Genomic DNA, 24629 nt, shown 5'->3' on the forward strand with positions numbered 1-24629 from the left:
GGTAGGTAGCTGGGGGGACCGGAAGGATGGCGAGGAAGTTGGAGAGGGTTTCCTGAGATGAGAGATTACTTCCGTCCGGGCTCTGGCCTCTCCCCGGAGCTGGCTCGCTAGGGCTCGCGAGCGGGAGCGCCGGGGACTCGGCCGGTGCCTTGCCACCTGCAACGCCCGGGTGGGCCACGGGAGCCTCGGCGGGACGCGCTCGATCCGGCCGGAGGGGCTAACGCGCGGGGTTGGGGGGGAAATCTTTGCAGGTGGCAGCCGCGTGCGTGTCACCGCGCCCGAGCCATGGTGGCCAAACAGCGGATCCGGATGGCTAACGAGAAGCACAGCAAAAACATCACCCAGAGGGGGAACGTAGCCAAAACCTTGGTAAGGCGGGGGCGGCGCCGGCCGAGCCGCGCGGGCAGGACCAGGCGGAGCGGGGCGGGGCGGGGCCGGGCTGGTCCAACGCGGGGCCCTGGCCTCGCCTCCTGCTCTGGGAGACCGGCCCACAGGGCCTGTGGGGTCCTACCGAGGGGGATCCCCGAGCTAGGCCCTGCAGTAAGGAGGGTTGGGGTGCTTAGGGGGACAGGAACGCAGGGCCTTGGTTGGTTGTGACCTCTCTAGGAGTGGCTGCCGAGGGCCCTTGATGGTTTGGAGCAGCCTCCCCAGCAAAGAAGGGGACCCTACTCCCTGGGTGAAATGGAAAAAGCCACATCACATAGGGCCCAGTTAAATCAAGGAACGTGACACAGGGCCTGGAACCTTATGGATACTAACTTATTTGTGGAATGAATGATTGAATGAATGAAGGTTGCTTAAGCAATCTCTCCATCTTGGGACTGCACCCCTATCCTCCCTTCTCAACACACATACCACAGGTTTGTCAGCAGCCTATTGTGACGGCCCCCCTGCATCCTTCCAAAGGACTTGAAGTGGGGAACAAGAATGGGACCCCCATTTCTCTCCAGCCTCCCTTGTGCTTTTGCGGCTTTTTCCCTTGTGAGACCTTCGTTGGCTGCTGGGCTGACGTTTAAATGCAGTATTCCCTTCTTGGACCCTGTCGCAAATTCAGGCTCATTCTGATGGTGGCCTTGGAGAAAACATCTTACTGCCAGGCACTCTGTGCTCCCCCAAACTGCACCTGGAGATTGAAGTAGAGTCTATGGCTGGGCACAGGGGAAGTTCTTACAGCAAGGCAGGTGCCCCCCCCCCCCCCCCCCCCCGCACGTCCCTGAAAAGGCCAGATCTCTGATGTTGGGCGTTCAGGGGCCTGAGTCAGATAGCCTGCTGGGTAGAGCTGGTCTCCAAGCCTATGAGCAAAGGCTCCCGGAGTCTGTACAGCTCAGTGGAAGTCCAGCTGAAGCTTGGAGTTTGGCTGCATAGTCTCGGAGATTAGATGAGGCAATTTCTTGTCGTCAAAGATATGGTACTGTTTTGATTAGCTGAGCCAAAAACTGGGTCTATAATCACACGTGGGAGTTCCTGCTCTTACAAACTGTGGCCCAGGAGCCTTGGGTTTAGAGCTTCATATGCAACTTAACTTTCTTTCACCTGGGCAGTGGATCCTTTAGTTGTGATTAGGGAACTCAAAAGTTAACGTGCCATTGATCTGGAGTTATCTTTTTCCATACAGATCTATGTTTTCCTCATGTTCACTCAGGAAAAAAAAAATGCCATATTGATATCGGAAAGCAATTTTTCATTGACATGAAAGTAGACAGAATTTTATAAACCTTGGAGATGAATTATTCTTTTTTTGTAAGACATTTATTTTTATTGGAGGGACAGATTTACAGAGAAAAGGAGAGAGAAAGATCTTTCATCCACCAGTTCTCTCCTCAAATGGCCGCAATAGCCAGAGCTGAGCCAATCTGAAGCCAGGAGCCACCTCTGGGTCTCCTATAGGAACCTCCTCCTGGTCTTCCACACCGATAAAGGGTCCCAAGGCTTTGGACCGTCCTCTACTGCTTTCCTAGGCCACAGGCAGGGAGCTGGGTGGGAAGTAGAACAACCAGAATCAGCACCCATATGGATTGCTGGGGGAGCAAGGTGGAGGATTAGCTAGTTGAACTATCCTGTCAGCCCCAGAGATCAATTCATCTTTGTTAAGCTATCAGACCTACTAGCTGAAGCCTTATTTGTGTGTGGTTCTTTTTCATTGATCGAAGAATTGGAGTTCTGTTGTTCACTGGTTTCAGTTGAAGACCAACTCAAATCATGGAACTGATTTGCAGGGCTGTTTTATCCATCTGGCTCTGTACTCAGTGTCTGCCACATCTCACTTTGCAAGACCATGAGATTGCGCTTGGAACCTAAAACAGACATTAGTGGCTATAAAACAAGAAAAGAAAATGGAAAAATTAGGAAAACATTATTTAAATATTGAGAAAATGTAATCACCTGCAATTCAAGGCAACCCAACTTTCAGAGATATGACAAAATTATATTTAATATGTAGTATGAGTGCATTTTAAAAGGCTCTGATATACAGTTGGGTGGGTCCTGAGAGAGTGCCTGGCGCCTTTGAGGGCTTTTTAATGGCCCAACTAAATTTGTAATGAAAGGTTTCCAAACCAAGCCCCAATCAGTTTTCATTTTCAGTTGGTTGGAGAGCCTTTCAGTTAACTTTATTGTAGGTGGATCAACATCCAAAACTGAAAGTGAAATTCTCTTTCAAAAAGGAACTCTTTAAATCCTATTTCATTTTTACCAGTTACAAGTCAAAGATGAATATGTGTTTGACAAAAGTCACTTGCAAGGCAGCTTCTTCAGGATGAAGTTGAGTAAATGGGACCATATGTATACACTCTAACTGAAAATTCAGATTCCTTATTTAGAAATCAACTTCTGCTTTAATTGTGTGCAGATGCTTCAGTATTTCATTATTAGCTAGTAGCCACAGGGTAAATCAGTATCATTCTCCCAGACAGCAAATTAATCCAAGAAGCAGAACTGGAATAATTATTATGTAATTAACGGTAACTTCTTCAGAATGGAGAACTGGAATTTCCAACTTCTGAGTTCCCCAACTGTTACCGTATCACAGGGAACACTATTCCCTGACATTTTGGAACTTTAGATAGGAGCAAACTCATGTTTGCAGTGAGCTATGACATTCATCAAATTGCTACTGTGTTCCCCACCATTTTTAGCAATAGAGTTGGGCTTGTATGAATCATCCCAATGGGATTGCACATGTTCCAAGTCAATAGGAAGCCAAAGTTCTCAGTAAATGACATATTGGCATTATGATTAACCAAGGGTTTCTGGCCTCCAAGAGCCGCCAAGTCACATTGATTCACTGGAGAATGTCATCAAAAAAGATAAAAAAGATCTTCATGTCACACACTCCAGCATGTGTTTTCCTACAGACGAGAGGTAAAGTACTTCATTTGGATTTTTACTAGACCCACAATCCATTTACAGGCTCTTGAATTCACTTGTTGGCTTTGCTCGAAAGAGAGCAGAAATGAAAAATTTTTTTTTTAATGTAGCATTAGTGGAATAGTGACAACAGAATGGGTTACTGTAACTATGACAACTTGTTAGGAAGCTGGTGGAAGAGGAGGGAAAAAGGACATGACACACCCTGTTTAGGTATCTTATTTCATAGCTCTGTTATTTGCATAATGTGAGCTCTACATGGTCTTAAATGCCCTGGAATGATCAAGGTCTCTTTTGCATTACTAAAGACTGATGTTTCCTCTGTCTGGTCAAGAGCAACTCCTGCCCCCTTGCAGTGTGACCTCCTGGCATAGAAGTGGTAGTAGATCACCAGTGAACAACTGAATCTTTAGTCAAAGTCCACCTGCCATTGACACATTATACCCCTGAAGTATGAGAAATATGCTCATAAACTACCACCTATTAGGAGGTGTTAATAAAAACACAGTATCCTTCCTGGACTCTGACCTTACCCAACTTAAGAAATCATATTTGATGAACCTTGTATTCTTACTTGTTATCCTGTGAACATTTGCTGAGCCTGAGGTAATGTTTTAAAAGTTCTGTGCTAGCATTGCACTGCAGTCATGCCTGGGAAAATTGAAACAGTGCCTCCTGCCCTTGAGGAGTCTACAGTCTAGTATTGAGGTAGGAATAAAATGTATGTCACAAGAATAGAGGCAAAAGCACAAAGTAATAAATGCTATGAAGAAGTTCATGGCCAAATGATAAGAAGTAAGCCAAGTTGGGCCCAGCATGTTAGCCTAGTGGCAGAAGTCCTAGCCTTGCACACCCAGGATTCTGTAAGGTCACTAGTTTGAATACTAGCTGCTCCACTCTCTATCCAGCTCCGTGCTTGTGGTCTAGCAAAGCAGCATAGGACAGCCCAAAACCTGCAAAGCCTTGGGATCCCGCACCCGAGTGGGACATCCAGAAGAAGCTCCTGGTACCTGGCTTCAGATCACCTCAGCTCTAGCCGTTGTGGTCACTTGAGGAGTGAACCTACAGATGGAAGATCTTTCTGTCTCTCTTTCTCTCTCTGTAAAATCTGACTTTCCAATAAAAATAAATAAATCTAAATCTAAAAAAAAAAAAAAAGTAAGCCAAGCAAGATCAGAGGAAAGGCTCCCTAGAGCAGTAATAGGTAAGCTAAGAACTAAGGAACTGCTACTTTGTCTATAGTAAAGTGAGTACTCTTTGATGAAGCCAAGCCTATTATTACATTCTAACATGAGTTTAGAATGTATGTTAAGCTTTTGTTTTGTTAATATATGACAGATTTTACAGGAAAATGCCTATAGTGAGAATCAAAGATTGTCCTTTTTTGGCTAGATGCTTTACTAAAAGTTTCTCAACATTTCAATTACATCCTTAATTACAGCGACCTTGACCCTCTGGCCATGGAAACATTACCTGCCTGGAGTGTAAATCTGTAGCTGTCACATTGGTACAGACACAAACACACTTTGTAGCCCGGACTTTACAATGCTGAATCTTAAACCATCAACAATGAGCCCAGGATGGTAGCCTAGCTGCTAAAAACCCTTGCCTTGCACACGCCAGTATCCCATATGGGCGCTGGCTCTAATCCCAGCAGCTCCACTTTCCATCCAGCTCTCTGCTTGTAGCCTGGGAAAGCTGTTGAGGACAGCCCAAAGCCTTGGAAACCTACACCTTTGTGGGAGACCCAGAAAAAGCTCCTGGCTCCTGGCTTTGGATGGTCTTAGGTCCAGCCACAACAGCCACTTGAGGAGTGAAACATCGAATGGAAGATCTTCCTCTCTGTCTCTCCTCCTCTTTGCATATCTGACTTTCCCATAAAAATAGGGCCCGGCGCGGTGGTGCAAGTGGTTAAGGTCCTCCCCTTGCATGCCCGGGATCCCATATGGGTGCCCGTTCTATCCCGGCAGCCCCGCTTCCCTTCCAGCTCCCTGCCTGTGGCCCTGGAAAGCAGTCGAGGACAGCCCAAAGCTTTGGGACCCTGCACCCGCATGGGAGACCCGGAAGAGTCTCCTGGCTTTGGATCGGCATAGCATGGGCAGTTGCGCTCACTTGAGGAGTGAATCATCGGACGGAAGATCTTCCTCTCTGTCTCTCCTCTCTGTATATCCACCTTTCCAGTAGAAAAATTTTTTAAAAATTAACAAATAAATCTTTTAAAAATCAACAAGATTTAAAAGAAATGGGAAAGTGGGTTTTATGATTTCAACCAAGAGGCAAGCCCCTGTGTCTACCCTGCCACATGTTTTTATGTTTGAGTTCTATCATTTATATTGAACACAGTCCATCGTTTGCTGAAGCTAATGAGGAAAAGTGAGCTTTTGTTGTTCAGCCTCCTACTCTCCCCTTCCAGAATATGTTTTCTGTGTCACTGGTAGGTAGCGGCTGCAGGCCCTGTATGCACATGGTCCTCTGTGTACCATGGGAAAGTGTTCTCATCAGTCTGCACTTTGGGTTTGAGAAGGGCACGAGACATGTGAGGCAAGGTTTTTGCAGGTGCAGCAGGCCCTTCTGCTGCCCCGAGAAGGCAGTGACTTCTCCAAAGCTGAGTTTAGCTAAAACTGGGAGCTTGATTATGTAATGCCTCATCCCTCACAACCACTCACAGTTGCTGTGGTACGTCTCATATCCCAGGGATTTCAACTGCTCTGACTGCCCAATTTTTTGTTTGTTTGTTTGCAAGACAGTATTAAAAAATTTGAACACTCATATCATGCTTGCAATTCAGGATGCAGAAATTAAAATGAATTAATTACATGGGAAACACTCAGATTCTGTATTAAGCTTGAATCTTCGTTCTGGCCCAAGTTAAAAAATTTTGAAACTCTGTCATCCTGACAAAATGGAAATAATAATATTTGCCTTCCAGGGACTGTGTGTGCTGGAAATAACTGGTACAGACCACCTAGCACGGTGCCTAGCATAGAGTTTGGTTGCCACAGATGGAAGCAGTTGTTGTTAGGGTCATTTTCTCTCCCAGATCACTGTATTGGGTTATGGATTTATACTCAATCTGCCCCCAAACTATAAAAGGTTTTTAAAAACTTCATGGAAAATATATATATTGAATTTTTGAAGTTTTGATGCCAGAGCAAATTCTTTTAGATTTTCTTAAAAAAAATTTATTTGAAAGAACAGTGAAAAGAGAAGGGAAGATACAATGAGAAAGAGAGAGGGTGAGAGAATTGATCCATTCACATCTCATTCCCCTTGTGATAGTCAGGGGTGAACCAGGCCAGATCTAACAGTCAGAAACTCCACCAGGGTCTCCTACATAGGTGGCAGGAACCCAACTACTTGAGCCCTCACCTGATGCTGCCTGCCTTTCCAGGTGCATTGGCAGGAGTCTGGAGCAGAAGCAGAGAGGGGAGGCTTGGTTTCAGGCATTGCCATGTGTGGCGCAGGTGCCCTAAGTAGTGTCTATAAATCACTGTGCTGGAACTCTCACCCCTTAAACATATCTTTTCATTCCATTTTCCACAGACTTTTTGGAGTTCCCGTGTGTGAAAGACAAAGGTCCCTGAGTTCTGGGGATGATAATCAGGTCATTGTTATAAACCAGTTCCAAAGTCAATCTCATATTTTTTCATCTTTGCCCGCTGAGGTATAAGACTGAGTCCATCTCATTCACAGAGTGCCTAGTACTTAGCACAAGCTTGGAAATAGTCAGGAACCCCTTAAGACATCAGTGACCCTAATCTCACTTTTTCTCTTTTCCCCTTTTTCTTTTAGAGGCCGCAAGAGGAGAAATACCCCGTGGGACCATGGCTGTTAGCACTGTTTGTTTTTGTGGTCTGTGGCTCAGGTACGGGTGTTTCACTGAATTTCCAATCACTGTCCTGAACAAGTCACATATTTAATTCACAAAGTAAATACTAGAGCATATTGGACCAGATTCAAATTAATTACCACCTTAAACCTGAATCTTAGTAATTTTGATTTCTGTTCCTAATTAAGGGAAAGACAGAAGTAATATCTTCTCAAGTCATAATCACAGAGTGATTTTTGTGGGAAAACTATGCTGTGAAACAGCAGGCTAAAAAGAGCATTTAGAACAGAAAGTGCAGCTCCTGTCTGCCAGTAATAAAATCCAGAGAGAAGGAGAGGCCTTATGTCTTATGAGAGAGTTCTGCAGAGCTGAGTCTTTGACCTTATGATGTGGGTGCCTTGAACCTACAAAGTGGCAAGTTGAGAGCACTGTACAAACTCACAAATGTGCACCTGCACAGATGGGGTGGGTGGAGGTGGGGAGGTGCTGGCGGACAGCCCCCTGCAGTTGTTTTTCAGTGCTGTTGTTGGCAGCCTTGGCATGGTTGCTGGTCTCCATACATTGTCATGAAGGGTATATTGATGCAATATTTCTACCACTACCTACGGACTTAACTGTGATACATTGCCTCAGCTGTTGTCATGGAATTCCACCGACAAACAAAACAGACAAAACTAAGCCTTTAGTGTGTTACAGGAAACTATTAAAAATCAACTTATATGAAAAAGCTTATCTGTGTTTATAGGCATATAACCGGTCCATAAATTGTTCAGTTCTGAACCTTGAGCTAATTATCTTTGTTTCCAAGCCTTTCAGTCTGTGAAAATATATTATACTTCCAAGTCACTGAGTAAAGTCTAGACCTAGAGAAGTCCATGGAACACCGAGACAGCCTGCCGACTTTAGGTTAACTTTGAAGACTTAAGCAAGCTTGCTCAGATAACTGTCATGATATGAGGGTCCCAGTGTGCCTGGCACTGTGCCAGGCTTTGAAATGATACCTCTCTGGGAGTTTGCAGGCATTGGGAAAGGCAGATAAAGAGGTTATCAGCTTGTAGCCCAGGAAAGGCCACTGTGAGAGTAACTGCGTGGTATGCACAGTGCTTGGCAAGTGTGGATAAGGCATTTCCAATCATGTTGGGCAAAAGGGTAAGTCTCTAAGAGTAGGCGCTGTTTGCACTGAGTTTTGAAGAACAGACAAAAAGAGGATGAACAAGGTGACTGCATGAGGGACATGACGTGGCAGTGGCCCAAGGCTTCAGACCACAGGTTGGGTCCCAGAATCCCAGATATTCAGAATGACCAAGGACTGAACACAGGGCAGACAGGAACTGTAGCCTTCCCCAGCTTGCTCCTTCAAATAATATAGAAGGGGGCAAGGCCAGAAGAGCTGTTTGATTTGGCCTGTTTGAACTTCATCCTAGTTCTCAAAACCATCTTTTCCTTTTGGAAGAAACCTCTCATGAATTTTTTAAGGCCTACAGTTTTTCCCCAGGCCTATTGGTCCGTACAGCAGGGACTTAACCTTTCCCTCTTGAGCCATTTGGCACATTTGCTACCAGCCATCCTCTAAAATTCTCAGGTTCTGGCATTTTCTCCAAGCTCAAGTATACTGGCTCTGTGAGCCACTCTGGCTCGCTCACTTTCTCTCTCTCTCTCTCTCTCTCTCTTTCTCTTTCTCCCTCCCTCTCTCTCTCTGAATTCATCCTTGGCCCTGGGACTTTGCAGGTCTGTGGCTATGCCACTTCCTGCTATGCCTCTCCTCTCCTTAGTTCCTAGTGCTCCCATAAGGAAGCTTCTGAAAGTCTTTCTAGTTACAAGACCATTTTGCTTTTATTGGGAAACTAAATAAAAAATGGAAACTGAGTTGTCTTGTTTCACTCTTCTTTGTTAATGTGTTACCATGACCCCTAATTAAGGGGCCTCATCCCTTTTTCTAATTATAACCGGAAATAATCCACTACCATCTCTCTCTTTTTTTTTTATGTCAACTTTAGCAAACTTTTGCAAGCCTCAGCTTGCAGGCTGTATTCTTGCAGAAATGTGTCAGCCATTTCAGGTTGTCCTTGGGACCGTGTCCTTCTATCTTTGTGCATGTCCTTTTCTAAACCGAACATGTCATGAAAAACACAATGGCTCCTTTAGATCCGTCTCCATCACCACCTGTCTGAGGTTAGTCACACTTCATTGCATCTTACAGAGCTTCCACTCTTCACAGGGTCAAGGGCCAGAGCTCCTACCCATCTTTTCAGCATAGTTAAAAGAAAGTTTCCTCAGGTCTCACCTAGATTCTCTGCTTAAGGCAAAACGCCCTCTTGTAGACACCAGATTGTCTACATCTGTGCCCAATGTTGGAGTCCAAGACTGGAAAGATCCCTTCCCATTGACACTCAACTGGGCAATGTACACACTCAGAACTTAGCCTTGCCCTTGCGCGTTACCCTCATGCAGATGCACGCAAGTTCTAAGGCAACCATTTCTCCCCATTCCTTTCTATGAGCTCTCTCTCCTTTGAGCAAGTTTTGTCCTTGTGCCAGGCTCAAGTTTCCTTTCTCTGAGTTTCAATTAACTTGAATATCATCTTTCCTTCTTTGCCTTCCTATAACTAGTTACTATTCTCAAATGCCTTTTAATAATTTATTTATTTGAAAGGCAGAGCAATAGAGGAGAGATAGATTGAGAGAGAGAGAGAAAGAAATCTTTCATCTGCTGGTTCACTTCCAGTTGATTGCAATAGCCAGGTCTGTCTCAGCCAAGCCTCATCCAAGGAGCCAGGGACTCCAGCTAGGTCTCCCATGTGGATGAGAGGAGCCCAAGCAGTGAAGCATCTTCCACCACCTTCCTAGGCACATTAGGGGGAAGCTGTGCTCTGATGAGGCATGCAAGGGTCACAAGTGGTGGCTTAACCTATTGCACCATAACAGCCTGGTTACACAATACACAGCAAGTGTATATTTGTACATAAATGCTAAGGAAAAGACTAAAATAGTCTCATATGAGTGAAAATTTTGATCACTGATCAGAAACTCTTGCGAACTTTCACTTGCTTTGTCTTACCTTACTCTATGATCCTACCATTCTAATTGATGATGAGTTGGGTGAAGTTCTCTTTTTAAAAATAGTGCCAGTGCACCTGGGGTAAATACATATTTGGGTCAGGCAAGGAGCAGGGAACATACATCTTGTCTGATTCTTCTAGCTGTATTCTGGCAAAGAATTAGGATTGGTAAAAGTTGGAGCTTAAGTGTACGCTCCCTAAAGAGTCACCTTTACTCTGAAGTATGTGGAGAAAGAAATTAAGCTGCGAAAAGATGACAGTCATGTGTTGCCACTCCCTCTCCAGCCTGGCCTCTCCCACTGCAGCCTTCTTGCTCCCTGGACATTCCTTGCATGCCTGTGGTGCTGACAAAAGCCAGATAAGGGAAGGAAGGAAAACAGTGACAGTATGGACAGTATGGAGGGGATGGACCAGGCACCCAGGGACCCCTGATACAAATACCCTGCAAATCCTTTCCTCCCGCTGGGAAATCAGATGAAATCACAGACCTCCTGGAGCTGCCTTAGGGTCCCCAAGTCTGAGTCCAGCCTGGCCCTGCTTTTACTTCTTGCTTGGATACATGACTGTAACTTCTACAACATTCCTGGGGTGAGGGAGAGTTGGGGAAATTATCTAAATACACCCCTTTCCAAGTAAGTAAATTTACACTTTCCATGATTGCGAAAGGTGTCTTAGGCAAGCACACTCTGTAAACAGACTGATTGGCAGTGAGGGGGTAAGAGGCCTCCAAAGGAAGGGAAGCTTCTGGAATCTATCAGATGGGTCTTCAGAGCCTCCATTTGCTGTTTTTCAGTTGCTTAACCTTGAGCAAGTGATGTACTCTCCCTCTATTGATTTCCTCCTTAAGGAACTAGAGCTAGTAAGAAGCCCTCCAAGGGCTGGCCTGACATGGAATGTTCTGAAAACAAAAGCGTTGGTTCAGATAAAGCTCTAAGGTGCAGCTCCACCAGCCCCCACCTCAGCCCCCTAGCCCTTGTGGGAAGGGACAGCACCATGGAACTGTCAATCATGCGCAGGAGGCTGATCCTGCCATGCACCTGTCCGTCTTCCCAAGCTGCATATTTCAGGTCCCCGCATTGGCTTTATCTATTGGAGACTCACAGGCCCCGTTTCAGTGCTCTGAGTGGGAGCAGTGGTCCGTGATGACACTCCAGGGCGTGAGACCGCTCTCCCCTGTGATAAAGCCTCAACATCTCACCCGCCCAGAAGAAGGAGGGGCTGCCATGCAGCTGAATCTGAAATAAACGTGACTGACAGTTCCTTGATACAACCCTTACATGTGGCTGCTCGGCTGTAGGCGTTTTTCTTTGTGAGCTAATCAAAGCTAGGAGAGCAGTGTGTTCTTGGGGGACATGGAATTGGCCAATGAGGATATCTCAAGCCCTGCCCCTCTCTTGTTTTGTTACTTTTTGTTTCATTAGTTGTTGTTACTATTCTGTTGGTGTTTCTGACACCTGTTTCTCAGTCAGAGCCCTCCATCAAATCCCCTGGGGTTTAATATCCCACCTAGGCCAGACACTATCAGGTTCAAGTCTTGACTAGGAAGTTCGTTCCACTTGAGCCCTTTGGATGGGCTGGATTTGTCCCTGCTCCATCTCCCAGAATCCAGTTCCACATTGAATTCCACAAGGAACTCAAGTGTCCTTGTCAAAGAATTTGTCCTTTCTCTCATAGATTCATAAAAGCTTTTACTACCATCTCTGCAGGCAGTGGGGCTTCTTTCCAGATAAGCAGCTCATCCGGGTTCCCTCCCTGTCCCCAGTGTCAAGCCCTGCCCGTGTTCTGGAGAGTGCTTGGTTTTTATCTCCAGACTTGGAGACAGTGTGACCCAGAATGTCCATCTAGGCTGCTATCTGCAAAGACGCTGTCAAGCAGAGACATCAGCTGCTATCTGTATGAGACACACGTGGGTCGACGCACTTACCCACACCACTTTGGAACCTGAGCATTTTTATGTTTGCCTGGGCCTTACCCTTGGTTTTTGTTTGTTTGTTTGTTTACCCCCCTCCCTTTTGTCCTCAGCTCTTTTAAGAGCTTGATTGGAAAGGATTCTCAGACCACAGTAAGTCTCCATGGTGCGGTAGGCAATAGTTGATTAGTAATGTGTGCTGTGGACACAGTAGGGCCACTTCCTCATCGTTGGCTTCTCTAATTTTGTATGCTGTTTGTGTCACGGTGCCCACAGGCCAACTGTCTTCAGTGTTTTCAAGTTTGCTCTTTACCAAGAACGGACATGGTGAAATTAGGTCTTTTATTTAAGATGCTAGCTGTTCAGATAATTGAATGAGTTATGTGTCTTGTGATCTGGTGTGATCTGCTCGAAACCCAAGCTGTGATACTATTCATTAATAGGAGCAACAATCGGAGACTTACTCTGCAGTATGGTTGTTTTCTCCTTCATCCTTATAACTCACAGGACGTTTGAGCTGGGCTCCGCGGAGCCCCCTTTCCGTTCCCATCATCCTTTGGTACTCAGAGGGAATCTGGGATGTGCCAGCTGTACCCATTTCACTTTCTCAAACTGTTTTTCTCTCATGGATTCCAATATCTCTCTGGCCACCTGTGACACTTATTTCCTAATCAGAGATTATGAGAAATGTAATGGTTGTCAAGGCCTAAGAATTAATGAACCTGACAAGCATATGCCCCTCATCGAAGGGAAACTTCTAGGCTAATAGTCTTCCTAGTGACTCTTATTGTTTTTATACTTTTCTATATTTTCCAACTTTTTTAAATTGTAAAAAATTAAGTTCATTCCAACAACAGAAATTTAGACTGATGGGTTTTCAGCCCTTAGTCTTTTATGTTGCTGTTTTTTTTAATTTTTGAAATAATATGTTTATTTTAACTTATAGTCAAAGGCTTAATGCTTCACTAAATAGATAGTTGAATAAGCAAAAAAGCAAAAAGATCATAATTTGATAGGAAGGAACCTAGGCAGGGATTATAAATGATGCTTGGTATTCTTTAAAAGGCAAAGTGACAGAAGGAGACCTCTTTTGTCTGCTTTTTCACTTCCTAAATGCTCCCAGTAGCCAAGACTGGGCTGAGCTGAAGCCAGGAGCCAGAAACTTCACCTGGGTTTCCCACTTGGGTGTTAGGAACTCAAACACTTGAGCCAGCATCTGCTGCCTTCCCAGGTGCATTAGCAGAAAACTTGAAGCTAACGTGGGTGTCAATCCCCAGGCACTCTTGGCATAACTCAAGTAAAACAATGTCCACCCTTTTTATTTTTTGTAAGTCTGCAGAGCTCTTTGTCAAATCCAAAAGAGAAACAAATGAAAGTATATGTCCTAGTCAAGTAAGCGTGCATTGATATTTGTGTGTGATGGTAGTAGGTCAGGATTTATGTGTGTGTCTGTGTGTGTGTGTGTGGCATGCTGCCCTGTGTTGCTGCATGTTCTGGCTTTCCCAGTACCAGAAGGGAGCCTGTATCTGAGCCTTCTTGGTTCATCAAAGAAGAAATTGTGTCTGGCCCAGAGCTGGCCTGTTGTTGCAGGGTCCTTGCCTGTCAGCTAGGTTTCTTCGGCGTGAACATCCCCCCTGCTCCTGCACATGACGTTGCTTTTGTCTGTCTGTGATCAGACTATATCCTTCTGTTGTTCTGTCCCAGGCCTTTGCCTCCCAGCAAGGAACAATAGGGAGAAAGAGAGAGAGACGATGTCACACCCCAGACCTTTTATAAGATAACCTTTTCAGAATAGATGTAAAGAAGTGATTCATTGAGTTAAACATTTCCTGTTCCTGAAAACTCATGCTCCAGGTGGTCCAATTTCCTACCTTTTGGATGCAGAATGGCGTGTGGGGAAGGTGTTTCCATTTCTGGAAGAGTCACCCTGGCCCTTCCCTCACCCTTAGGACCCCCTGTTCATGTTAAAGAGTGTGGAGGAGGGGTTACACTAAGTAGTAGAGGTACTAGAGACACATGGGAGAACAGAGGGCCATTCCTTTCAGCATCCTCTCAAACCCCTTCTTGTGTGGTCCTCTTGGGGGCTCACCAGTTCTTGGTGCACTCTTCTTGGTGCACCCTTTGAGTCCAAAGGTTGAAAATCAGAGCAGTGAGTGCCACGTCCAATAGCTATACAATGTCACCCTGTGAACTGCTAACTGCCCCTGAAGTTTCCCAGGCACACGACATGGGAGGAAGTATACAGTTTGGGATGTGTTGGTTGAAAACCACCAAGTCAGCCATCCAGGTGTGGGCCAGCAGGCAGTTAGCATGATTGTCAGGAGCTCCAACTCCAGAGCTTCTCCCCCTTCCTTTAAACCTGTTCTGTCACTTTGTAGCAGCTGTGGGGGCTTGTCTAAGTTGCTTGCCCCTTCATCTGTCCCATTCTTAGAAGCCGATGATACTAGTTCTAGCTCCCAGCATCCTCAGGACAAGTAATGCTGAGGATTGACCATGAGTAAGCATGGGAACTGTGTGAGTCATAGTAAGGATATTATATCTGTCTGCTGCTGCTGTAATTGTATGTGGCTCTTTGGCTGCTCTCCTACCTCTTGACCTCACTGAGATTCTGCATACTTACAAGGAAAAAGCAGTTTGCATTTTGACCTTTGTCATTGCTTTCCTTTGTGATGTCTGATAAGAAAGCTTACAATATGGATAGTGTGACTCTGAGATACAAAGAAACCTGCATGAACCAGACCAGCTACCAGCTGCCACCTAGATGTGTAGAACTCATAAGCCAGAGAATCAGTAGTGTCACCTCTGCTTCTGGAAAGAACTCTTGAAAGCTGGCCATGGAAAAAAAGATTCTTTCATACAATGATCTTGCTACCATGCTGTAGGAACTTCCTGTTGGACTGTCATGCCCTACGCTGCCTTTTGCATCTCGTTGCACAGTCCCTGCCAACAAGCTATTACAGTTATTCTCCCACACCACAAAGCTAAGGATGGAGGATATGGAGGAAACCAGTAAGCATCCTCTGGCTGAACAGTGTGGGAGATGGTACCCAAACCTAACTCTTTGAGACTCAAGAACCCATCTGCTATCATCCTGTACTCCCTCTGTGCCTGAAAGGACTAGGGTGCAAAAGTCTTCCACCAGCTTCAAACCTGAAGCCGATGACCATCGAAAAGCTCTGATTTCCTGCCTGAAAAGGTATGTTTTCCAGAGATTCTCCTTCATGTGTCTGCCCCCAGATGCAAGAAGCCTGGCCCCAGCTCAGGATGCTTCTTGACTGGGCCACTTGTGCCCCTTCCACTTCCCTTACACTTGCTGGATGCTTATTCCAGGACAAACTTGAATTTGCCATGTTTGCAGGTTGACCTCCTAGACACTGGCCTTTCCTGGAGGTGTCCAGAACATTCTCAAAGTTACAGTGTCTGGAGAAACTCCATTGAGACTAGCCAGTCAGATGTTTGCAGAACAGGACTACCCCAGAGGGAAAGATTAAGGCCATTCATGTGCGCTGAGTTCCTTCCTTGGGACATGAGTGGCACAACTGCAGAAGATGGCTCCTCAGCCAGCAGCCCCCTCCAGGTGACCTGCAGCCCCACCCCTGTGATTTGCCATCCTAGACCCCGAGCTCCCTGGAGCATTTGGGGGTCTTTGTGGTCTCTCCCTCAGAGGACTCTTTCTGCTGTTTTTACATGGGATAGGCCTTACTGTCTTGCTACTAACACCTGTTGCCTGACCACATCTGTTTGTCCCCTCCTGTCTCAGCCATCTGTCTTCTTTCCCTCTCTTCTCCGTCTCCTGCTGCCACCTAGACAACCACCAGAAAATAGTGTTTTGCTTTTGACTTTCTTGGTACAGATTCTTCCAGAGAGCGTGCGGATTTAATTTTGTAGTATCTTGTCTCCTGACATTTCTACTGATCTGCCAAACAGCTCATACTTTCTCTTACAAACTAGTTTATTTTCATTTTTTAAATGAAAAATCATAAGTTGTTTGATTTCTAGGGTTGTCTTATCCCAGAAGGGGACGATCCTCCAGCTTACTTTAATTTCTCTGCTCGGAAGCTCCCTTGTGCTCTGTTGCTCTGTTCTCATCTACTATTTTTTCTTTTTTTTTTTTTAAGTTAAATATCCTGAAACATTTGTTACATAAATGATTCCTGAAAACAACCGCCCTTCTGGGGTTTTTGTCAGTCTCCCTGTCTGGATGGATGGCGGGAGCTGTCCCTCACATAGCAGCTTCGTCAACATGCCGAGAAAGCACAGGAAAACTCCAGTCATTTGCCAAATGGCTTCCAAGTCTCTGCAGAGATGCCCTGATTCAGTTCAAAGGTGAAGAATAAACAAGTTGGCAGATACATTAGAAGAATCACTGAGAGGAAAACAATGTTAGCTGGAGAATCTAGAAGAAAGTGTATGTGGGTGTCCGTTATGGCGGTCTTTCCACTTAACTTTTGAGTTACAGTTATTTTAGTGTGGTCATCCTTTTTCAGACTTACTTCAAAAGTACATTCAAGTAATTCTTTTCAAACCAGAAACATAAAATCAGTTCTCCCCCAGGTGATGCCCCCTGCTTTCTATTCTGCCTAAGAAAAATCTTCCAGAGTTCTCTCCCTAGAAAGCTTAAAGGAGGGGGCTGCTGTACACTGAGGTGCTCTCTGGTTCTGAGAATGCATCTCTGAGTCACACTCTCATCGAAGGTCTGTGATGGTCATGGCTCTGTCCACAACAGTCATGTGGCCACAGCTACAGAACAAAGGTGGATCCTTACTGTGAGGGTGACCTCCTCTCTGGCGACAATAAAGATCTCTTCTAGCCCATGGTCAGTTAGTTTAAAACATCTAGTTGCCTGAAACTTGGGGGAGCAGACGATGGCTATGGACTCTGGCAACATCATCTGGCCGGAGCAGTGGATGTGCAGGTCAGCACTGAAGAAGAAGGCAGTCTGGGTGGGATGCATGTGGATCCAGCCCAGTGTGATGATTCCCTGCTGATCCTGGATGAGGACCAGTTCTTCTTTCTCTGTATTATAATAATCAGACCCAGCTCTTTGCTTAGGCATGAGAACATGAGTGATGGTAAACTCAGTTTTCCACAGAGAATTCCAAAGGTCTCTGCTCTCCGGGCAGTGTTGGCACTGGCTAACTGGAGAAACTGTGCTCACAGCCTCCCTGGTGTGGATAACACAATCCATCCATTGTAGGAATATTTTCTGAGTTGCTCAGTGCTCCAGGTTCCAAGGACCTGTCCACCACAGGTGGCTTAGCTGGTCTTACAGCTGTGTTACAGTCTAAAGGCTGCATGGTGAGACAGGTGAAGTGGGGAATACATCTAAGGAGGGCCCTTCCAAGTCAGGCACCAGGGGACCACCTAGGCCAGGGTCCATCTTCCCAAACCTTTGTACAATGTTCAGTTGTTCTTTTTCCAGCTCCTGGATCCAGATCATCTCCTCAAAGTCATGGAACTGCTCCTATGCTAGCTGCTGTTGCTTCTGTTATACTACCCTCTGCCTCTCCTTTTCCAGTTCTTATTGGATGGCCATATTTCGGGCAGATTCCTTTGCTTCCTTCTTTTTCTCCTTATATTATATATATATTCCTTGGTGTATCATTTTAACTGCTCAGCCTTCTGCTTTAGTAAATGCATCCTTCTTTAATTTCTTTAGTGTGTGTGTGTGTGTGTGTGTGTGTGTGTGTGTGTGTGTGTGTGTGTGTGTGTGTGTTTAAGGATGACTGCCGATTTGTAGTCTTGATGCTATGGTAGTTTCTCAATAAAGAGTGTGATGTATTTGTTGTGTAAGGTAAAGGCTGCCTCAGTGTTGCCTTCCTTAGAGTAAGTGAATGCCATTCAGATCATCTCAACTCCAGAGTGGAAGTAGCTCTGGGGCCAGAAGTCTTCATTCACCACCACAGCACTGCCATGCTGGGAGAGAGTCCTCGTCTGCTCCTCACGCAGGAGGCTCACATCTCCATGGTCAGGCATCAAGGCCACCATGTTCTTTACTTGCCAGTGATGCCCACTATTTGTTTTCAATAAAACTGGCTTCATGCAGCCTCCTAGCCCCTGGCAGTCTTCCAGCTCTGACAGTTTCCTGTGAGATTCACTTGTTATATCACCCATGTGTTTGTTGGGCACACCCTCTCAGCTTGGATGGCTCAGTCCTTGGGGTCACAGTGGGTTGGGATGACACAGTGTCAAGCCTTTTTGAAATGATAGCCCACATGGATTGACTTCAACCTCAGGATATTGAACTCTGAAGACATTTGGACTTCAAGGAAGCCATTGGATGCCAAATCTTTTTGTTTGCAAAGTTGTCATCTGAGATATTTTAAGTATGTCTTTCTTTGTGCTTTTTGCAATGATTAACCTTGCATTTGTTAGATAAAGATAGATAGATCTACTTAACCTGACAAAACTGCAGTCTTTTGCAATCTAGTAGAAAAGAAAGATGATTTAGTCAATTAATCATGCTAAACCATGAGAATTTGCAGCCAGAAAAGTGTCTGAAGAAGAGACACATAGGGCTATGAAAGCTTATTACATGACAAGTTGGTTGGCACTTGGGTAAGTGGTTCTAAAACTATGTTCCCTGGACTAGCAGCCTCAACAGCCCTGTGAACTTGTTAGAGTCCCAGGTTCGCAGTCCCCTTCTTAGATTTGCGAATTCAGCCATGCATCTGTGTTTTCACACATCCCCAGGAGATTGGGGTACATGCTTCATTTTGAAAACCTTGCTCCAAGAGGCCAAAGAAGGCTTTTTGGAAGAACTAACTTAGGTGATTGGGTAGGGTAGGGAAGCATTGCAGACAGAAATCATGACAGAGGCCAAAATCCTGTGGTAAGAGCCAGACGCTTTTGAAATTGTGAGGGGGATGTTCCATGTGAGGGAAAGGGTCATGCAAAGGAGAGTCTGGACAGACAGACAGACAGCAGAATATGCAGAGAACAGAGGCCTCATCAAGGATCAAGAAGTAGGAAGCTAGCTTTGGGTGTTAAACATGGGGTGACACCATGCTATTTGCTATTGTTTAAAGGATCGGTCTAGCTGAAGTGTGAAAAAAGGAGTGAAGAAAAGAAAGCATAGATGAGGTGCAAGAGATCCTCCCCACAGGAGCCTGGGGAGGGGTGATGGATCTGGGACTAAGGTGGTTTCTGGGGCATGCAGAGAAGGGTGCACAATCCCAAGACCCTTAAGGAACATCTGCAAGTTTGGGTCAGCAACTGGAAGTGCCAGGGATGGCAGAAAGCAGACACTGATGCCAGTTTAGGTAGTGGGAAGAAATTGTGAAGAGTTCCTGTTATGTCTGAGATGCTTTGAGACACTTAGGAGTATGTGGATGTCAAGTCAATGACATTGGGGGTGCATCCAGAGCTCCAAGAAGTCAGGCTGGGGGCACACATGTTTGAGTCCTCAACAACTGAGCGACGATAGAAACTGCAGCCCAGGACTGGCCCACTCAGCAGAAAGACATGGATTAGGGGGAAGGAAGCCAGTGATGCTCATGGAGGAACTGCGATGCTCTTGTTTAGTGATTGGGTGGAGGAGGATGATCCCTTAAAACAAGCTTAGAGGCAAGAGCCAGAGAGTAGGAGGAATCTTTGGAACTAGGAGACTGGTGTTTCGGAGGCTAAAGGAAAGGAGAGTTTCTTGCTGGGAGCAAGACAAGAGGAGGTAGAAGAGTGAGCATGGAGTGATTTGCATGGAGATTACTTGTGGCTTTAGCAAAGGTGTTTCAGTGGCACGGGAAAGAGCAGAAGCAGAGTGGGTAGTTTGAGCAGGGCATGAAAGGCAAGGAAACAGAGAAAGTACATTTAGACAGCTCTTCAAAAGTGGGTGTGAAAGTGAAGAAAGCTCACTGATCGACATGGCCCAAGTGTTGTTTCTGGGATGGGAGTGACTGATACAGCCTAAGGACTTCGTGGAAAGCTGGAGTTGGAAGAGCAGAGAGCTGTGATCAGATAAAGTGAGCCAGGCCAGGTTCTTAAACACAGGTGGAAGAGTGCCGAGGCTCTTGATCCTATGGTTCCTGCTCTTGCTGAGAGTTCTCTGCACCATTGAGCATGCCTGGGGTCAGATCCTCCACTTGGAATGCCTGCCATCCTCCCTTTCTTGGCTTCTCTCCTCCCTGCTGTCTCACCTACCCTACGCCTAGCTCCTGCAGCCAGATTGGCTATTTTCTCAGCTTTGTTCACCCACTGTTAAGTTATGAACTTGTCAGGGTCTAGACTCCCTGCTTCTTCTCCCTCTTTGAACTCCATTGTTAGCTCCCTTCCTGTTTGCTGGCTCTGAAAGTCAGCTTTAGGAAGGCTGGGGTTTCTCTGCCAGTCAATATGGGCAGGCACACAGAGTTACAATTAATATAAGGCATGGAAAACTTCTTGAAGACATTGCTATAGCTGAAAAAGAAGTCATAAACACAACCATATCTCTTGTGATCTTAGAGGTAGAAGTAAGTGGTGAACTTAAAAAGAGATTTCATTCAAAGACATTTCTCCAAGAGGGGTCAGGATCACATATAAACATGTAAGAATTATTGGGGTTTTACATATTAGTGCATGGATTCTGTGACGATCAACAATAACCTTTATTTTCTAACACAGACTCAAAGAACTGGGTAAATTGTTTCACTGTAAGTGGCACTACTCTGAGACATGCAAATTTTTTGAGCATTTTTTTTTAGAAATTTGCAGTTCTCTAAAAAATAATTGAGTGTCTTTATCATTCTAGAACTATTGAAGCATTCACGGACATAGAGGGTATGATGAGCCAAGACGTAGGCTGATTCCTATTTGTTGACCCATATCCACCAATGATTTCTTTTCTGAGGATAAGATGAAGACACAGAACTAACATCCCTGAATGTTCTTTAAGGACAATTCTCTTCTGTATGTCATTATCCTCATAGGTATTGACCATATACAGTTTTATCAGTACAGAAAAGTGAGCTCAGAATTGTGTGGTAACATCCCAAAGTTCACATCATGAAGGCTGGATGCTATTGAACACTAGTCTATGTTCATACATTAAAAAGCAGTAGGCATTGTGACAGTGACAGAAGCAGGTTGACAACTTCTCAGCTCTATCCTTGAAGCCCAGAAGGCTCCAAAATCTGGAACATTCTGTTTGCCAGCACAAGTTTAAGTCCCACATCTGGCCTCGTATGACAGGTCACAGTCAAAATGCAAGTGCACTAGAAATTTTGTATTTTCAGGCCATGTGTATGAGGTATGTTTGAAAACAATTTTGTGTTTGGACGTGGGCCCCAGGCCCAAGATGTCTCTTTATGTATATACAGATATCCCAAATTGGGGGAAAAATCTGAAATCTGAAATATTTCTGATTCCAAGCATTTTGGACAAGGAATATTCCATGTTTAAAAAATGATGGCAACACCTGCTACCATTCATTGCATCCTCAGTACATGAGGAGCCTTCAGATATCCTGTCATTTAATGCCTATGACATCAAGTACTCTGATCCCCTGTCACAGAAAGTGAAATCTTCTTTGAAATGCCTCAAAGGAGTTAAATTTGATCAGCAGCTGTGATTAACCCAATCCCGTGTCATCCTAATATTCAGCCCTCTGATCCCAAGTGCACAGTCTGAGGCATGGTAGGTGTAAATATTGTTTTTCCTAATGATATTGGATATACAGCTGCCTCATGGCATTCCTACCAAACCAGAACCCAGAATCTGTGTTCATTCTTATTTCTTGAGTGCCTTGGTAAAAGGAGGATAGAAACATCAGTTATTTCTTTGAGCTTATTCATTGGTTTCCTTCTCAAGGACCCCCAAGAACCGGAAATAAGCCAAAGGCATCTCTTGAGTGCAACCAAAAGAAAATGTCACAAGTTGTGAAAGGAACAACTCCTCTCTGTGTCACCCAAAGAGCCCTTCACATTCCCATGGCTTGGGTTGGCCCAGATGTTATGCACAATTTTAGCAGGCTTGGCTTTCAGTGTACAGCAACAAAGGCCAGGAAGAGCCCAGGATAGATTGACATGAGAGTAGCAAAGATGAGAGAAAGCGATAAGAAAAAAAAAAAAAGATAAGCAGACAGGAGAGCTCCAGTGGACAGCCAAGCAGAACTCAGTGGGTGCCAGACACTGTGTATCCTCCTTAAGACTGTTACAGCAGAGTCTGACTGGTGATTGTTCTCATGAAAGTGACCCTGATTGTTCATGAAAAGTTAACATGTATATCATGCTTAAAATCTCCAGGTTAAGAAGGTAGTGACAACAGCTTCTTAAATTTAGAAAATAAGAAGCATATTTTTTAGAAAAAAAGAAGAAGAAGATGTGTTAGTCCTTTGTCCTTAAGCTCCAGCTATCTAAGAAAGATTCCCCCAAGGAACCAGTGTGTGAATTCTCTTTGTTATCCCCAAAGTACAATACCCGACACAGCGTACAGATTGAGCATTCCTCTTTCAGAAAACATAAAAGCTCCAACATCTGAACCTTGGGAAAGAAAGATATGCCAGAATTGGAGATGCCTATAACAGAAACTGCTGCATACACAGATTTATTTGCAATAATGGACAGTTACCTTTAAGTAACATGTAGAAGGTTTAGATTAAATGCAAGTGAGTTTCCTGTTTTAGAGTTATATCTTAGCCTCCGTATATCTGATTCTTGTAAGCATAATCAGATGTTCAGGGACCTGAAGAAAATATGAACTCCACAACACCTCTTGGTGCAAAACATCTTGGATAAGGGGTGCTCTGCCTGTATCGTGCGTTAAGTTCAATGGTACTGGATGCTGAAACCTCAGCCAACTTGTTGCTTGAGACTTCTGCAGGTCCTGTGTGTAGGCACTTGAGAAGCTGTGTTCCTGAAGATGTTCCAGGATGGCTCTGTGAAGGAGAGAGGTGCTTGGATCCCTACAAGCTCAGTGTTTATTCTGTTTTTATATGTGATTAAATCCGATGATAATAAAAATTGAAAAAGCAAATACTCTTCAGTACCTCTTAGCATTACCATGGTCTTCATCAGTGCCAACTTGGCTTGCTGGGGAAGATAAAACAAAATAAAGGAGGAGGAGAAGGCAAGCTCGTCCTCTGCTGGGACACATTTGTAGTCCCCATGGGTAGAACCAGGCTGGGAGCTTTCTAATGGGTTCTCACCAGAAAATCTGGGAATAGGGTGAGGGTGCCAGGACTTGTCTGTGGGCATCAGGCTGCTCACATCAGCCCAGCTGGTCAAGCCAGAACTCTGAGTACATCATTGTCACTCAGGGGAGAGTTCCAGGATTGGAAGCTGCACCTGTGTGTGGGGCTCTGGGCAGCCAGAGCCTGCCTTGGAACCACTGCTGGGAGCACCTGGCCTGATTATTTTTACAGGTCATGGGCATTCTGAAAAGGCAGATTCACTGACCTGTTTAATGAGTGTTGTTTCTGCACCAAAGCCCAGATCCCCTCGCCGCAGCAGCAGCAGCACCCACCCGTGTTGCTGGGGACAGGGGCCAGGGCTGCGCTCAGTGCCCCAGGGATTTCTGGCCACGACTCCCCATGGAATTAGCAGGAGTTTTATCTATAAATCCCTAAGGCATCCATCTGCAGACACAGCTTGGCTGCCTCTTTAAAGAAGTTCAGTGACCCCTTGTTAACTGAACTCCTTGTTAGGAAATATCTAATCAGCTATGAGCCAGCCCCACAAGGGCTTGTGGGGGCTGGCTAGGGGCTGGCTAGGGGCTGGGTTTCCAGCTGCGTGCTGTCTGGTGTCTGAGCTGTGTCTTTTGTTTTCCTCTTGCAGCTATCTTTCAGATCATCCAGAGCATAAGGATGGGCATGTGAGGAGACCCGTGATTTGTCTCAGCTTCCCTCTCATGGGCTGGTAGGCGGTTGGAGGACCACAGAAGCGTGCAGCCGGGCATCTGTGGGAAGCAAACGAGCCACCCGGAATAGGAAAATGGCTCTCTCGATTGTTCCCTGAGCGCTTCGTCGTGGATGTCAGACTAAATTGCCTTCTCACGGGACATCTGGGGGCGTCAGCGTTCTCAAGCAGAAAGGACATTTTGCTTTGCTGTGGGCCACCGCAGGGGAGAGAGGGGTGGGAAGGGAGAGGGCAGCCGGTGGCATTGCCTGCAGGTCTTCACTTGCTCTCACTCTGTCTGCATGTGGTCCTCTGGAAGCGCGCTGGGGCTCGGTTCCTTCCCACGGATGCAAGCTCTCCTCCACAGGGAGCTGGTTTTACAAATAAATGTCTTCGTTCTACCTTCAGGTGTGGCTCACAGTGAGAGGAATCCAGCATAGAAAACAGCAGAGGCCTTTGAAGGAAGTTAAGGCTGGATGGGGGAGACCTGGCTGTGCACTGGGCCAGGGGGGCAGGAAACCAGGCCTGCCAATCGGAGCTACATTCACGCAGTGCATTCCTGGCCAGGCCATCACAGTCTACTGTACATGCATTTGGGCTTGTCAGACATCTGAATGTTTCCATACATGTAATTTTTCCCCTTGTTTTGTATTCTACTGAGTC

At 45.5% G+C, this 24629-nt stretch overlaps 1 protein-coding gene and 1 pseudogene across 1 annotated transcript; one reads left to right on the forward strand and one right to left on the reverse strand.

Annotated features, from left to right (window-relative positions):
* Positions 1–270: 270 nt before the first annotated feature.
* Positions 271–24370, forward strand: SERP2 (stress associated endoplasmic reticulum protein family member 2). Its single transcript, XM_040991045.1, has 3 exons — positions 271–369; positions 7159–7231; positions 23907–24370. Exons 1-3 carry the CDS (start codon positions 286–288, stop codon positions 23945–23947), a joined length of 198 nt encoding a protein of 65 aa, XP_040846979.1. The 5' UTR covers positions 271–285; the 3' UTR covers positions 23948–24370.
* Positions 16848–18138, reverse strand: LOC121163510 (annotated as a pseudogene).
* Positions 24371–24629: the final 259 nt, after the last annotated feature.

The sequence above is a fragment of the Ochotona curzoniae genome, unplaced genomic scaffold (genome assembly GCF_017591425.1).
Source record: "Ochotona curzoniae isolate NIBS_2020 unplaced genomic scaffold, NIBS_Ocur_1.0 contig_64, whole genome shotgun sequence".
In the NCBI taxonomy this organism is placed as follows: domain Eukaryota; kingdom Metazoa; phylum Chordata; class Mammalia; order Lagomorpha; family Ochotonidae; genus Ochotona; species Ochotona curzoniae.

Excerpts from the sequence above, each read along its gene's own strand:
- SERP2 (XM_040991045.1), top strand. The coding sequence starts at position 286 with ATGGTGGCCAAACAGCGGATCCGGATGGCTAACGAGAAGCACAGCAAA. Across the intron at positions 370-7,158 it reads GGAACGTAGCCAAAACCTTG|AGGCCGCAAGAGGAGAAATA; the intron begins GTAAGGCGGGGG and ends TTTTTCTTTTAG. Across the intron at positions 7,232-23,906 it reads TTTTGTGGTCTGTGGCTCAG|CTATCTTTCAGATCATCCAG; the intron begins GTACGGGTGTTT and ends TTCCTCTTGCAG.